This window comes from Phalaenopsis equestris, unplaced genomic scaffold (assembly GCF_001263595.1).
Source record: "Phalaenopsis equestris unplaced genomic scaffold, ASM126359v1 Scaffold000105, whole genome shotgun sequence".
NCBI classification, from domain to species: Eukaryota; Viridiplantae; Streptophyta; class Magnoliopsida; order Asparagales; family Orchidaceae; genus Phalaenopsis; species Phalaenopsis equestris.
In genome coordinates this window covers 1,383,166-1,396,930 of record NW_018164547.1, presented here as the reverse complement: position 1 = coordinate 1,396,930, position 13,765 = coordinate 1,383,166, and the positions used below count along the sequence as shown (strand labels likewise).

General features: G+C 35.6%; 2 protein-coding genes across 2 annotated transcripts in view; both read left to right on the top strand.

Annotated features, from left to right (window-relative positions):
- The window catches only part of LOC110020620, an 18,496-nt gene extending 17,598 nt beyond the window's left edge, over window positions 1–898 (top strand). The window contains exon 3 of the mRNA XM_020718778.1: window positions 269–898. Coding sequence (XP_020574437.1) covers window positions 269–898 — 630 coding nt within the window. The remainder of the gene's footprint in view (window positions 1–268) is intronic.
- The window catches only part of LOC110020632 (TBC1 domain family member 2A-like), a 60,956-nt gene continuing 48,089 nt past the window's right edge, over window positions 899–13,765 (top strand). Inside the window, exons 1-3 of the mRNA XM_020718790.1 lie at window positions 899–1,109; window positions 1,194–1,352; window positions 1,454–1,567. Coding sequence (XP_020574449.1) covers window positions 954–1,109; window positions 1,194–1,352; window positions 1,454–1,567 — 429 coding nt within the window. The 5' untranslated portion in view covers window positions 899–953. The remainder of the gene's footprint in view (window positions 1,110–1,193; window positions 1,353–1,453; window positions 1,568–13,765) is intronic.

Here is a 13,765-nt window from a genome sequence, read left to right as displayed (position 1 = left end):
ATTCTTAACTTAGCGTTGATTTTTCTTTGTGGCGGTTAGAAGTTTGGTGGTGTAGGATTCTCATAAAGTTCTGATTGGTTTAATTAGGGATGCCTATGGGTTTGCGGTGCGGCCACAACACTCGCGAAGATATGGTGAATATGCTAAAATTTACAAGGCAATTCCTTAGTCCCTCCCATTTTTTTTTACTTGCTGGAGACATGCATAAAGCAAGCACATGCATTTGTTATCAACTGCTTAGATTGCTTTTTGATCATAATGTTTTTAGGAGGAGGAGGAAGAGAGATGCCAACGATGGAAAGTCTTCCTGAAAGGGCTGTTTGAACCTGAAGTAATTTTTGCAGAGGAAAGTGGCCTCACGACATCTGCATGTGTTTGGGGAGAAGATGGTCATCCGGCCAATGTTGGCAAGGCTGGTGATTCAGAAGAAAATTTTACAATAAGGAATGGCATACAAGAGAACCTCAGAAAATATGAGGGCTCGGAAGGATATTTGAAGAGAGGCGACGTGATTGAAAAGGATGATGGCAACTTGGAAAGCTTATATGCGGGTCCTCTCATCGAGGATAGTGATCATACCGAGCTCAGCACAATAAAAGATTCAGAGGCAGCACAATGTACTGCTGCAAATCCAGCGATACCATTTCTAAGTTCATCTAAATATTTTATGTGGACTGACATTATTCCCTGCATAAGTCCCATTGAGCAAATGATGAGCCATCGAGTGAAGAGAAAGGCCTTACCAATCACCCAACAAAACTTAGGGAGGGGCAGCAAACGCCTCGCTCCTATTGAAGAGGGAACACCCAGGAAAGGGTTTTCAAGAGAGGATTCTGAAAAGTTTTATAACATGGATCATGCAAACATAGTTCAAGTTGGGCCTTCTAACAACTATTGAAGAGGGAACACCCAGGAAAGGGTTTTCAAGGGAGGATTCTGAAAAGTTTTATAACATGGATCACACAAACATAGTTCAAGTTGGGCCTTCTAACAATGATGAAACTACAAACATGGCAATCAATCACGTTTCTAAGGAGTCCACATATCCTTGGAAAGAAGAGATAGAATGTATGGTTCATGGTGGGGTGCCTATGGGTCTTAGAGGAGAGGTGCATTGTGTAAGGTTATGTAATTGAACTTTTTCTAATTTGTAATATTCTCTAAAATTTGCCTATATTCTTTTTTGGTAACAGCTATGGCAAGCTTTTGTTGGTGTGCGATTACGGAAAGTGGATGGATATTATGAGAGGCTTTTAGTTTCAAAAGCTAGTTGCTATGATAAGGGACTTGCAGATAGTAAAGGTCTGTCAATAAAAGTTCAAATTGAGAAATGGAAAGGGCAGATTGAGAAGGTATCTTGGTGGAATGTTATGAGTTCCACAACAAAACTACTGATGTACTTAGAATATCTATTAATGCAAATTTTTTCTATTGCTATTTTTTGTCCTCACAGGATTTGCCTAGAACATTTCCAGGGCATCCTGCCCTAAATGAGGATGGAAGAAATGCGTTGAGGCGAATTCTTACTGCATATGCTCGTCATAATCCATCAGTTGGCTATTGTCAGGTATTTTATAGTGATTTGAAGTTAGTCAAGTATTTTTGACCTACCATGAGGTCATGAATATCTATCCTTTTTTCTCTTCCCTTATCGAATGACCAAAGGCTTCACATAGAACATTCCAATTTACTTTTATTTCACTTTCATATTTTGTTTTTGGATGATATTTACCATTCATGGTTCATTTTTTGACTTTGAATTATGGAATTCCGCTTCTATTAGGTATGGACACTAAGTAAATGCTTCCTTCAAAGTCCACAAACTTGAAATTTATTGGCCACTATTTGCGCTTCTTAAATTGTTGGAGCTATGTAAAAAGATCAAGAAATAGGTATAACTATACTTTTTGCTCAATCCACATTATAGGATGAAACATATGGGAGTGGGGTGGATTCACAATATTGTGTTATTTTGTATAATAATTTAGTATAACAATAAGGCAATAATTTGATTGGATGCTGGTTATAAGAATTGAACCTAGACTGGTGATTTTTTTTCACAAACATTCAATTCTTTGTGTGTTGAAAAAGGGAAGAATGCTTTTCTTATAGTAGTGCATAGTAGTGCATGACCCTCATGTTTCCTTTAACTAATAAACATACCCTTTAAATCTTGTTTTTCTTCCTAACACTTTTTTCTAATCGGACCAATTGTCTTTTTTGACTTGATTGTTAGAGAGATTGATTTTTTTTTCTTAAACATGAATTGCCTCAAGTTTGAAACATTCATTTTTTGATCATGAAGACTTGTTTAGCCTTATACAAACTTGAGTTTTCTATTTATCTTGCAGAATGCTACAAGGGGTGTTAATACTAAGTTATATGACTAAATGCAACTTATTTATTTTTTTTTACTTCCTTATACCAACAATATTGAATTGGGCTTAGTGATGGTGGTGGGGTATCTTATGAGTGGATTGGTGGCTGTCAATGATTATGGATGTTTACTTTTGGATGTGTAGATGTGATATGGAGTTCATGATGGGTTGTTAGGTCTTTAGAGGGATGTGGTGATATCCCAATGCTAGCTTTGTGTAGGCTGATTTTGTTTAGCACTCTAAGGAATGCATTTTAATAAAGGCTAAATGGAGGATAATTGATATAGAGGATTGGATAGGATATGGCTTTATGATTTAGTGTTTCATAAGGTTTAACGGCTTATGGAGAGATTCAAGAGAATACTTATTATGGGCGCACCTAGTGTTGGCCGATTGCTTTTAGGAATGGTTTGATATGGTTTTGATGGCTTGGGTTGTGGATGGCTGTTTTAGGGAGATGGCTGTGATATAGAGGAAGATATTAGGAAGGTTTGGAAAATGATATGAGAGGAGGAACAAGATCAAAAAGATAACTAATGAAGATGATGGTGTTATGCCATCAAGCTTTAGCCGGAATAGCAATTCATCTGCGCCTTCTGTGTTATCACTTGATGCCATACACTGGGCTAAATTTTGTTTGTGATTGCCATTGCCATTGAAGGTATTAAGTTTTGGTATTGAATATCCCTTTGGATAAGGGACTTCATCATACTCAACACGGTAAGAGTGGTCTTTACCCACCAGCTTCTCAACTCGTTCTTAGGCTATAACAACCATGATCTTTTCATTGATCAATGTCTCAAGTTGTGCCGCTGTCACGGGCTCTGACTTACTGACAACATTTTGATGTGTAGGCTGACAAGCCACATGATTCATCTCATTTCTCTCTCTGGGGATACCTCGTTCACCCAAAATTTGTGGCACTGAGTTGATAGCAAGGTTAGCGACAACACTGTTAGATGCTTGATGGTTGTTTGACATTGCAGGTGTAGGCCTCGCCATAGCATTTCTTTGAATTAACTTTATTATGGCAGCCATCTGCGTCATCATTGCATTCATTTTTCTGTTGAGCTGAGATATTTCTTTTTCCTTAGCTCTTAATTGATGTCGCATTTGCTTTTGTTGTATAGCCAATGCACCAGTGTTAATGAATACTAACTTTTCTTCTTGATGTCTTGTTTCTTGTACATCACTTGAATAGGTTATTCGTTCAATCTACTTATTTTTCATGGGTTTCCTCGAGAATAGCGGTATGACGTTGTTGTCGATAATATAGGGTGCCAACTTGATCGTTAGCATGATCTACCATATAGACTACCTCAACTCTCATGGTCTCTTGATTGTATTCTTCTTTATTTTCTTCTTGAACTCGGATTTCTGAGCAACATCTTCATTGAATCTCCAGTTCGATATTTAAAACGAGTAACTTTTCGACTGTTGACTAAGATTTAACTTTTTTACTTTTCTCAAGGATGAAGTCGTCTTACAATGGGATCCCATGGAGAATTCTCCAGGGCATCGACTCTCATGGTACTCTTCAGCCTGAGATTATTGTTGCGCGATGAGTGATATATCTATACGATAGGATCTCCTAGAGGGTTGTCTAGGTCGTTAAGTTCCTCATTGGGATTTTCCCTAGGGACCCATTCATGCCATATTTTATCAATGATAGATCTCCGGGAGCACGCACCGGATGTCACACATTTTGCTTTTTGTATTTTTCTCTTCTTAAGGCTTGGGTCTCCAAATTTGTTTACTTTTCTGTCGGGAACTTTTGACATCGTATTCCTGGGCTCGCAATCCTGGCGTCACGTTCCGATGCTCACCGTGTAGGGCTTGGTTGAATTTATCTGTCTGAGCTACAACAAGTTTTTCATGCTTTCTTTTCATTAATCCCTTTTGTTTGACAATTTTTAGGACTTATGAACTCGGGTAGATAAAGTTTTAGATTTTTTTCTTCAACTGGAGGTTGACGTCGTTGGTTCCAGAAAGAATGTTTTTCTTCACCAGTAGAACTATTCCTTTTGACCCAATTCAAGTTATCAAGTTTGTTGAGGGTTGGAATACTCGCTTTTGGCTATCGAATTAGTTGGACTGCAACTTGTTCCAATTGTAATTGTCGAGCCATTCTCTCCATGTTTCTTTTTCTTTTTTGTCTCCTTGACAACTTTTTTATTGACGAGGAGACTTCAACATCACGCCTTGGTGCATAGTGCTTGGCGGTCGAGTGGGCGCATGACAGGTGTGAGAGAAACTTGCTGTCCTATAAAAGTTATTTTTAAGGCTGGGGCCTTAGGATTGGCCAACCTTTCAAATACCGAGACTCTCTTACGGGGAGCCTTAGTACTTGTGATCTCCACGAGCTTCATTTTATACACGGGCTGGTGGGCTCGATGTGCAGTAGCAATTATAGGATGAGGTTTCGCAGGATGACCTTAAGCAGAAATGTTGTGAATAAGTACATAAATGCAGAGATAGAATGTAGAGATATAATAAAATTATTTCAAAAATGCAGAGATAGAATAACATAATAGCATAGACATTGAATATTTTATTAGAAATTTGGATTTTGATTATTTGTCTTGCTGCAATTATAATAAACTTATGACTAGCCAAAGATGGAAAGAGAAACTTTCTCTAGCGGTGTTGCTAGAAATCTGTGGGCTCTAAAAATTCTGACTGATCCCCAGACTCTGCATTTTATTTTAGTTTCTTTTGTGAGAGAGCTTTGGAGGTTCAGATTTTCTGAGGGCAGATTGTATTGTAGATAAGACACTACCCACATATTTCACCCTCATTTTGCTAGGATTTTTTGATTTAAGGCTCGAGGTTTTTTATAGGTGCAAGTTCTAAGATTAATTACCTCTCCCGATAACGGGAGTGCACCTTTTATTAAGGCTAGTTATAAATAATTGAATATTTAACATATAATAACGATAGATTTGGATTTTAGTTGCAAAATATGTCATATGAAGGTTAAAGCGTATGATGGGGAATGAAGATAAAACCCGATTAACATCCCATGATTGCGTCATTTCGAATCATTATGGTTCCTAATCTACTTAGTCAGAGGGAGTAGTCAACCCAACATGACAGAAAGATTCTTGTCAACAATATGCTTTGTATCGTACAAGAGATCTAGGGTGGATATTTGTCTAAGAGGTCAAATTTAAGTCGACTATAACTAACACAAAGTTTTATTCCAATCAATTGTACTCTTATGATTCATAACTCAAATGATAGAAAGTATTTGTGGAATATATGGGTTATAACCGTGACTGCATTATAATGGTGTCATTTGACGACAACCACTTGATCAAAGTACTCTGGTCATAACTGATATTTTGTGGCGCCATTTGGCTGCAGAATCACGTGAACAAAGGACTCGAATCATGTTCTTAATGGCGTGCAATTGCTTTTATTGTAACTTTATTGATACATTCAATATGATGTTAGCTCTTTGTTAGCTGAAGTTAATTAAAAATTTATTACTCTCGACAAACTGTTGCAGAGGGTGAATGTAATTTGCTTTAAGTCTCAAGTGTTTTAATTTTAGCTCGAGTATTTTAGTTGATTATTTTGCAAATTTTGATTTAAAATGTACTCTTTATGGCTGCAATAAAAGTTTTCGCGCCTTCTTTTCTCATGTTTTGTAGTTAATTTCGCTTTCATACTCCTGTGATTCAAATCATCTAATTTTCTGCATTTTATTCTATGGATTTTGTCCTCAACGCCTTTTCTGTCGAGGAATTTGTTGTAATGTGTTAACCTTCCGGTCTTAGTTTACTTCTAATTGGACATGATATAATGTTAAAATTACTTATGTTCCAGAACTTCTAACCGTTGCCCAGAATAACAAGTAGGTTAACACAGTGACCTGGTGGAATATACATATTGCCATTAGGAAATTGCAACTTAGATAGGGGATTAAACGATTCTTGGGAAATGCTGCATGGTTAAGTCCTCTTAACTGTAATATGGTTTCCAACTGTTCTTATGACTTAGATATAGGCTAAGGAGGACATGTCCTTGATTGCCAACAATAACGTGAGTTAACAGGAATAACATTTAGAAACCACTTGACAAGTGTCGTAGGAGTATAAACCACTTATATCTGAAAAATTTCACAAACCCCTATTAGTTTTCTTCTTGCGTCATTAGGATTGTAGAACTTTCATATCTGCAAATTACACCTTCAAACTAGGCTTGATGGTTTAACAAACTAGAACTTTTCCTGTTAGAATTATTTTGACACTTTTCTCGTAGGATCGATATGCAGACCTATAATCTGTATATTCCTTGATCAACATGCATACATGTGTGATTGACTGACTTGCCTTGCTACAATTTCGATCATCACACTTGCGACTCCCTACAAGTTTTTCCCCCCATCTGTTCGCGCTCTGCTACACGAACCTATCGCAGCTCCTTCCATGCACAATGAAAATGAAGGTGGGAGGGGGAGAAATGAAGGAATTACGACATATACATGTGGTCCCCTTAACTCTTAGCCGTTTGATCGAATCAAGCCAACATGTGCAACTAAGTGACGTAGAATTAAGTTTAACTAAAATATAACTTAATAATTTTTTATTTTTTCATGAGTTAAAAATTCATGCATAGTATTATACATCAGATTGATCAATTCAAGGTGCAAAATTTTATAAAATTGCTTCGATTAAATTCTGATAGATGTAAAATTTAGGTTGTGCTTTTAAATTATCAAAATTTACCTATGCTTGCCAAAGTTTGGGTATTACAGTACTCCCTTGTAAAAATTCGATTTTCGAAACTTTTGCGTTTATTAGAACAGATAGGGGTATTTAGGTGCAGCAAGGGTACATATTCATAAGAGTCATCATTCTAATGATAGGAATGTCACTTGTAATTGCATAGACTTTAATTATTCTAATGCTATGTCACATAGTCCAAAGACCACATTAAATATTGATAAAAGTTGACCTCTAAATATAACAGTTTCCAATTGCCCTCATGGTACAAATAGCTCCCTATGTTCCATCGCTATTTGATCCCAACGGTTCCCGGAGTTTTGTCACAGCGTGAATATCAAGAGTTGCAAATCCCATTGTTCTCTATCATCTGTACTTGCAAGTAATCATATAATAACTTATCTATAACATCATTTGTGACATTTCATGAATCATAATTTGTGTAACAAACATTCATTATAAATATTTTATATATAATATGCATGAATTATAGCTAATGAATAGATGCAGAGAATGATTTTATAAACATGTTCATCAGTTTCTTAACATAACAATATCATAGGTCTTTAAGTGACAAATTTGCATTTATACAATTTATGCAAATATTCATTCACAATATGCAGGAAATTTTAGATGTAATAGTGTTAAATACATAATCACGTGGATCTACAGAGAGTTATTCTTTTTAAGTTAGCACATATTATTTCATCTGAAATGACGGTGCAACTATACGATAAGTTTTCTCAAACTTGCCTTGAGCTCGCCATCTAGTGTAAACAACATAAAATTCATAAAAAATTTAGAATTTCATGAAATCTTGGCTTATCTCGTGCTTTAATAATAAAAAAATTATTTGCAAATTCTTACCTTAAACTGGCTTATCTACATAACCTGCTCTTCTCCGATACTTGCTATTCCTCTTCCTCTTTCCTCTTATTCCTTAATCCTCAGTTTACTTCGCTGATTTCCTGCTAACGACCCAATTTGAAAGTCAAAAATCATGTTCGTAATCTCCGACACTAGCTTGACTCCCGCTATGGCAACCGAAAATGAAAAATTATATTGATTTGAGACAAACGTTAAAATGAAAACGTAAGGAATGAAATGTCTGGAATATCATGAAAAAGGGATTCTTACACCTTTACCTCTTCAGAATCCTGTATCACAACTTGCAGCTCCTTGCTTATCGTTCGCCCTGTCTGTTTGTGCTTTGCTACAGGAACTAGCTGCAACTCTCTTCAGGCGCAACGAAGACAGGTGGGAGAAGGAGAAATGAGGGAATTGCAGCATTTAAATGTGATCCCCTTAACACTGAACCGTACGATCGAATCAAGCCAACACATGCGCAAATAGGGGGGGGGGGGGGGGGGGGGGGGAGTCGGTTGGGAGCAGTGAAGAGATTGGAGAGAATAATTAAGTTTATTTAAACTATACCTTTATAGTTTTATATCTTCTAATTCGTTAAAAATTCATGTATAGTGCTGTACATTAAATTGATTAATTCAACATGTAGAATTGTATATAACTAATTTGATTGAACCATGAGTGATGTGAATTAAGGATACATTTTAAAATTATCAAAATTTACCTGTGATTGCTATAATTTGGGTATTACAACCATTGTGTAAAAGCTTTTGAAGATTATTTTCACCTTAAAATTTTCTTTTATTAAATACACGCAACTTAATCTTGTGTGACTAAATTGATTGTAACAAATCATTTTTTTCTAGTGTATGTAAGATGTTTACAAGTATCCCATATATTACTATGAATTAGAGTAAAAAGTATAGTTGGTTTGTAAATTTGGATAGAAAAATACGTACGATGATGTTTGATAAATTGACAGATCTCACATTGGAAAGTTGATATTTTTATTTTGAAATAAACTAAATAGCAAGAATTTTAAATATTGAAAATTAAACTTACCTAAATTATAATGCCATAGATTTGGAAATAAAGTTAGAATTTTGCACATACATTGACATTGTTTATTTGTGTCAAGTTCATCATCAAAGTAATAGAGTTCATCCTTTTTTTTAGCATTGCTAATTAACCTCCCAGTAGTCAATTCCCGAAACTCACAACTAGAGGAATAAACAAACTTGACACTTATAATCAAAAGTAATTTTATTAATGAAAAATAGATTACAAGTCAAATTGGAAACATAAAACACATCACGAAGGGTTAATAATCAGGCGAATTTGTCAGTTCCTATCCCGACAAATTCCAAGTGGGAACCATCGGCAATTTTGCCCCTTTTATTGTCTGCACAAGCTTATAAAACGAGAATAACTTTGAATAATCAGTCATATGATCAATTGCACTAGAATCAATTATCTATAAATGAATAAAATTTATGTTAACACTCAACAATGCAGTGACAAGAGAGTTACTCTTCTATGTTGAAGTGTGAAACGGAGTCAATGACAATTTTGGAGATTGAAACAACTCGTGTAGGTGCTCTTGAGGTTCATTAACGTTGGCTTGATAAACCTAACTTTCATGTTTAGATTTTGATTTTCAGTTTGCTCGTTTACCATGAAGTTTACAACACGCCTCCTTCGTATGCCATGATTTTTTGCAATTCTTGCACCACCATGGGAAGGTGAATTAGTTTTGGAATTACTGAAACTAGTATAAGTGGTAAAATTTCTTTGGGCACCAGTCATTGCCGACTTGTATGATATTATCAGAGGAGAAAAGAGGATGTGTCCAAAAATCCGAATCGATTTTGGTCACGAGTTATTTCGGCGTTTAAAGCTGAGTAGAGAAGTTGTTGGAGATAGCTCTAGTGGAGAAGCTAAAGGGGTTGAAATAATTTGAGTATTTTGATGGGCCTACGTCCGATTCAGTTCGATTGTTCGGTTCATGGTACTCGGGAAAGAAAATCTGCTTTGTGAAAATAAGAAGAGCTGAAATAAGAAGTCATATTTCACTAAAATTACAAATTCGAATAGCTCCGGAGACTGAGAAGAAACCAACAGAGAAGTATATCACTAGAAGCTCGCTGTTGAAAAACAAAAACTGGTGAAAATAAGAAGTCATATTTCACTAAAATTACAAATTCCAATAGCTCCGGAGACTGAGAAGAAACCAACGGAGAAGTATATCACCAGAAGCCCGCTGTTGAAAAACAAAAAATGGTGGAAGAGAAAGAGAAGAAAGCAGAGGTGGGAGAGAAAGCCACAGTCTGAAAGAAGGTTGCCGCCGAGAGTTCAGTCTGCATAGTTTCGACGCCCTAGGAAAAAATAACAAATGTTGCATGAAGTCGGGTATCTAAATGCCACGATCCATATGTTGCCTTCCCAGCTGGATCTAATAGTGATTATATTGCGAGGGGTCTGTTACGATCCAGTCGTTCTTCCTATGGTCAAGTCGTTATCTTCCCAACAAGCTCTAATCGCGACTGTATTGAGAGGGGTCTGCCGTGATCTAGTCATTGCCTTCCCAACAAGCTCTAATTGTGACTGTATCGAAACCCAAAAGGGGCATAGAATCCATGGAGGACCTTTGGACAAGATTAGGATTCCGTTTTGAAGGCAAATTTGGGTTATGATACTACACAGTTTTTGGGATGGGAAAATAGTTATTCATGTTCCATTTTATAAAACAAGGTTAAAAGATAAATAGTGGAGGATGACTCCCACATTAAGAAAATAATAAATTTATCCATAACTCGCCATGATAAATGAAGAAAATATGTGTTACGACATATCGATAATTCTAACTTCTAGAAATAGAAAAATACTAATAATAAAATATATTAAAAATGAAATCTTACTAAAACTCCAATAATAATTAAGCATATTCTCTAGTCTTGCTCAAGTTTTAGCCTTAACTCCTATAATTGAACCTTTAGCTTTCTTTTCTTGATCAGATTAAATTATTTGATGAGATGCGCTAAGCCAGTGCTAATTTTGGTTTAGTCACCTGGGTCCACCGCTAAACTAATTGATTTATTGGATTAGATTGTCTATGAGGAGGTTTTTGAGAAAAGTCTTCAACTGCAAGTTTCTCTATAAGCATTGAAGAACTTGAAAAAGGCTAATTGACCAAGGCAAGTCATTAGTTGGTACCGATTAATAATACTTACTAGTATCCATGAAAAGTAGGATTCTTGCTTTTTAGCCGAGAAATATACCATGTTGTTTGATACTCATTTGTCATACTATAATAGTATCCTGCTTTAAATAGTCTTGAGGGAAATTTACCTTACTAGGAGTTATTCATTCAAGCAAGGTAACAAGTCTTGGCTATTAAAACTTCTGAGTACCTAGATAGTAATGATTTCTTATATAGCCAAGCCTAAAGTACTTCTCTTTAGGATGCTCCTATAAATATGTGGGCTGACATTCAGGCGTGGAATCATTTTTCAAATTTCGTTTTATAATCTATTTTTCAAATTTTCCCCCAAACTCAAAAAAATTCTCACTCTTTTCGTTTGTTATCATGTGGTTTGCCCTTAGAAGCAAGGGGCCGCATGCCCCTTGTATTTAGTTCAACTAGAGATCAAAAGAGACCCTAACTCAGGGGCCGAGTCAAATTTTTTTTTTTAATTTAGGAACAACAAAATAATATAAAAAAGAGTTTTAATCTTTTTTTATCTAATCATACGGCTGATATTGATGATTTTATTTTACTTCTAAAATTTTAATATAAAATTGATAAAAAATGCTGACAAAAAAAGTATAAAAAAGAATATTACTTGAAAAAAGTTGTATAATCATTTTATTATCAATACTATGATAATTTTATTAAATATTATAACATAAAAATTCTTTAATATTTTTTAGAAAAATTTACATGCATACTACTCAATTAGAAAACTAAATAAAAATAAATAATTCCATTTAAAATTTATTGATAAGCTCATTAAGATTCTGAATATAAACTCTATGTTAATTTAAAATCACTTTAAATTATAATTGAAATTTTAATTTAATTTAAATTAAATAAGATTATTTAAATAATTATTCTATTGTTAATTAAAATAATAAATTTGCTCACATTTTTTCAAAAAAATATAACATTTTCTTTAATACAAATATATTTATGGAGAAGGCAAAACTTAAGTGTGAAAAAAAAAAGTAAATGCTGACCTAGCCCACTTTCACGTAGAAGATTTTCTTATATCATTAGTCCCACATCAGGATATAGCAAAACTTTACTGCTGTTTAAATTCAAAAGCGCAAGCCATTTGCTTGAGCAATAAAAGCACCACATGGGCATGCGTTGAAATGATAGGATTTTGATGTGTTAGAAAGATGTATAATAGAAAAATGATAGTTCTTGATGTCAAATTTACTATTTGGTTTGCTTAGGTTACAACTTAAAAATTTTTTTTTTTTACTATTTGGTTTGCTTAGGTTACAACTTAAAAATATATGCTTTGTGTTAAATCTAATTTATTTGGTTGGGTGGGTGTTGACCTCATTTTGAGGTCATTACTCTTTTCCTTAGGATCCTATGATCTAGCTCTAGGGTTCCTATTGACTATCTTAGAAAACTAGTATTGGAATCCATTCTCTTAGAAATTTCAGCCACTTCCTATTTCTCTTGTGATGTCTCACATTGATGATCTCAAAATCATCGTCGTATGGTCGAGTGGTAAAGGACTATCATGTGGAGACTCAGGGAGAAGTTCCCAATAGGATCTCAAGCCCTTGGAAAACCTCTTCAGGACTTTATCATCACACGCACACACAAAATGCACAAAATTCACTAAGTTGCACAAGATCGGACTAAAACTGAGCTTAAAAGTTGAGTGAAAATCTAAACTTCTCCGGACGACCTCCGACAATAAAAGGGACTGCGCCAACGCGTCCGAGATACCAATTTTAGCAAGAAAAGACACCCATATTGTCATAATTCCGCGCACGAGCAAATTGCACCACCCATATTGCCATAATTCCGCGCACGAGCAAATTGCATGAAAATCGATGAATTCGTTAAAATTACCTTCGACAGTGAATTGGACCACACCAACGTGTTCGGAATGTCAGAATTACCTACAAAGCATCTATTTTTGTTATGCTATGACGCACGAATAAAAATGTACAAATCAATTTTTTATTTTTGAAATATTAAATACTTTTATATTTATATTATTACTTAGAATAATAATTATAACCCTAAAGCCTATTTACCCCTTTCCCGCACACTAAACCCTTTGTTCGACTCATCCCACGGCTCGATCAGCCGCTCGGCTCGTCCCTGTGTGCTCTAGATCCCGTGGCTCATCCACGTAGCAATCTTCCTCTCTCTCGACTCTTCTCCTTCCTCGCATGGCCAGTCGACCGCTTAACTCTCCAATCGTGGGAGCTCGGCTGACCGACTCTTCTCCTTCTTGAGGCTTTACTTTCTTCCCCTTTATGGTGACGATTCCTTCCCGTTGTTTGATTTGACCACCTTAGGGCTAGTAGGTGACTGTCCCCCTCTCATCTCTGCCTATAAAAGGGCTTCTTAGGGTACTGTTTTGGGTTGTTAAAAATTTTTAGAAAAAAAGGAAGGCTGAGGTTTTTGCTAGTTGTTGTTTAAGCTTTTAGGAGAAGGCTCTGCTGGAATTCCTTTTCAGCTAGGTTCTTGTGTGCTGGGAGTTTGAAGTGTTCGTTGGTTGCAGTGTTCGTTGGTTGCTGTTTGGAGGGTTTCTGTAGGAG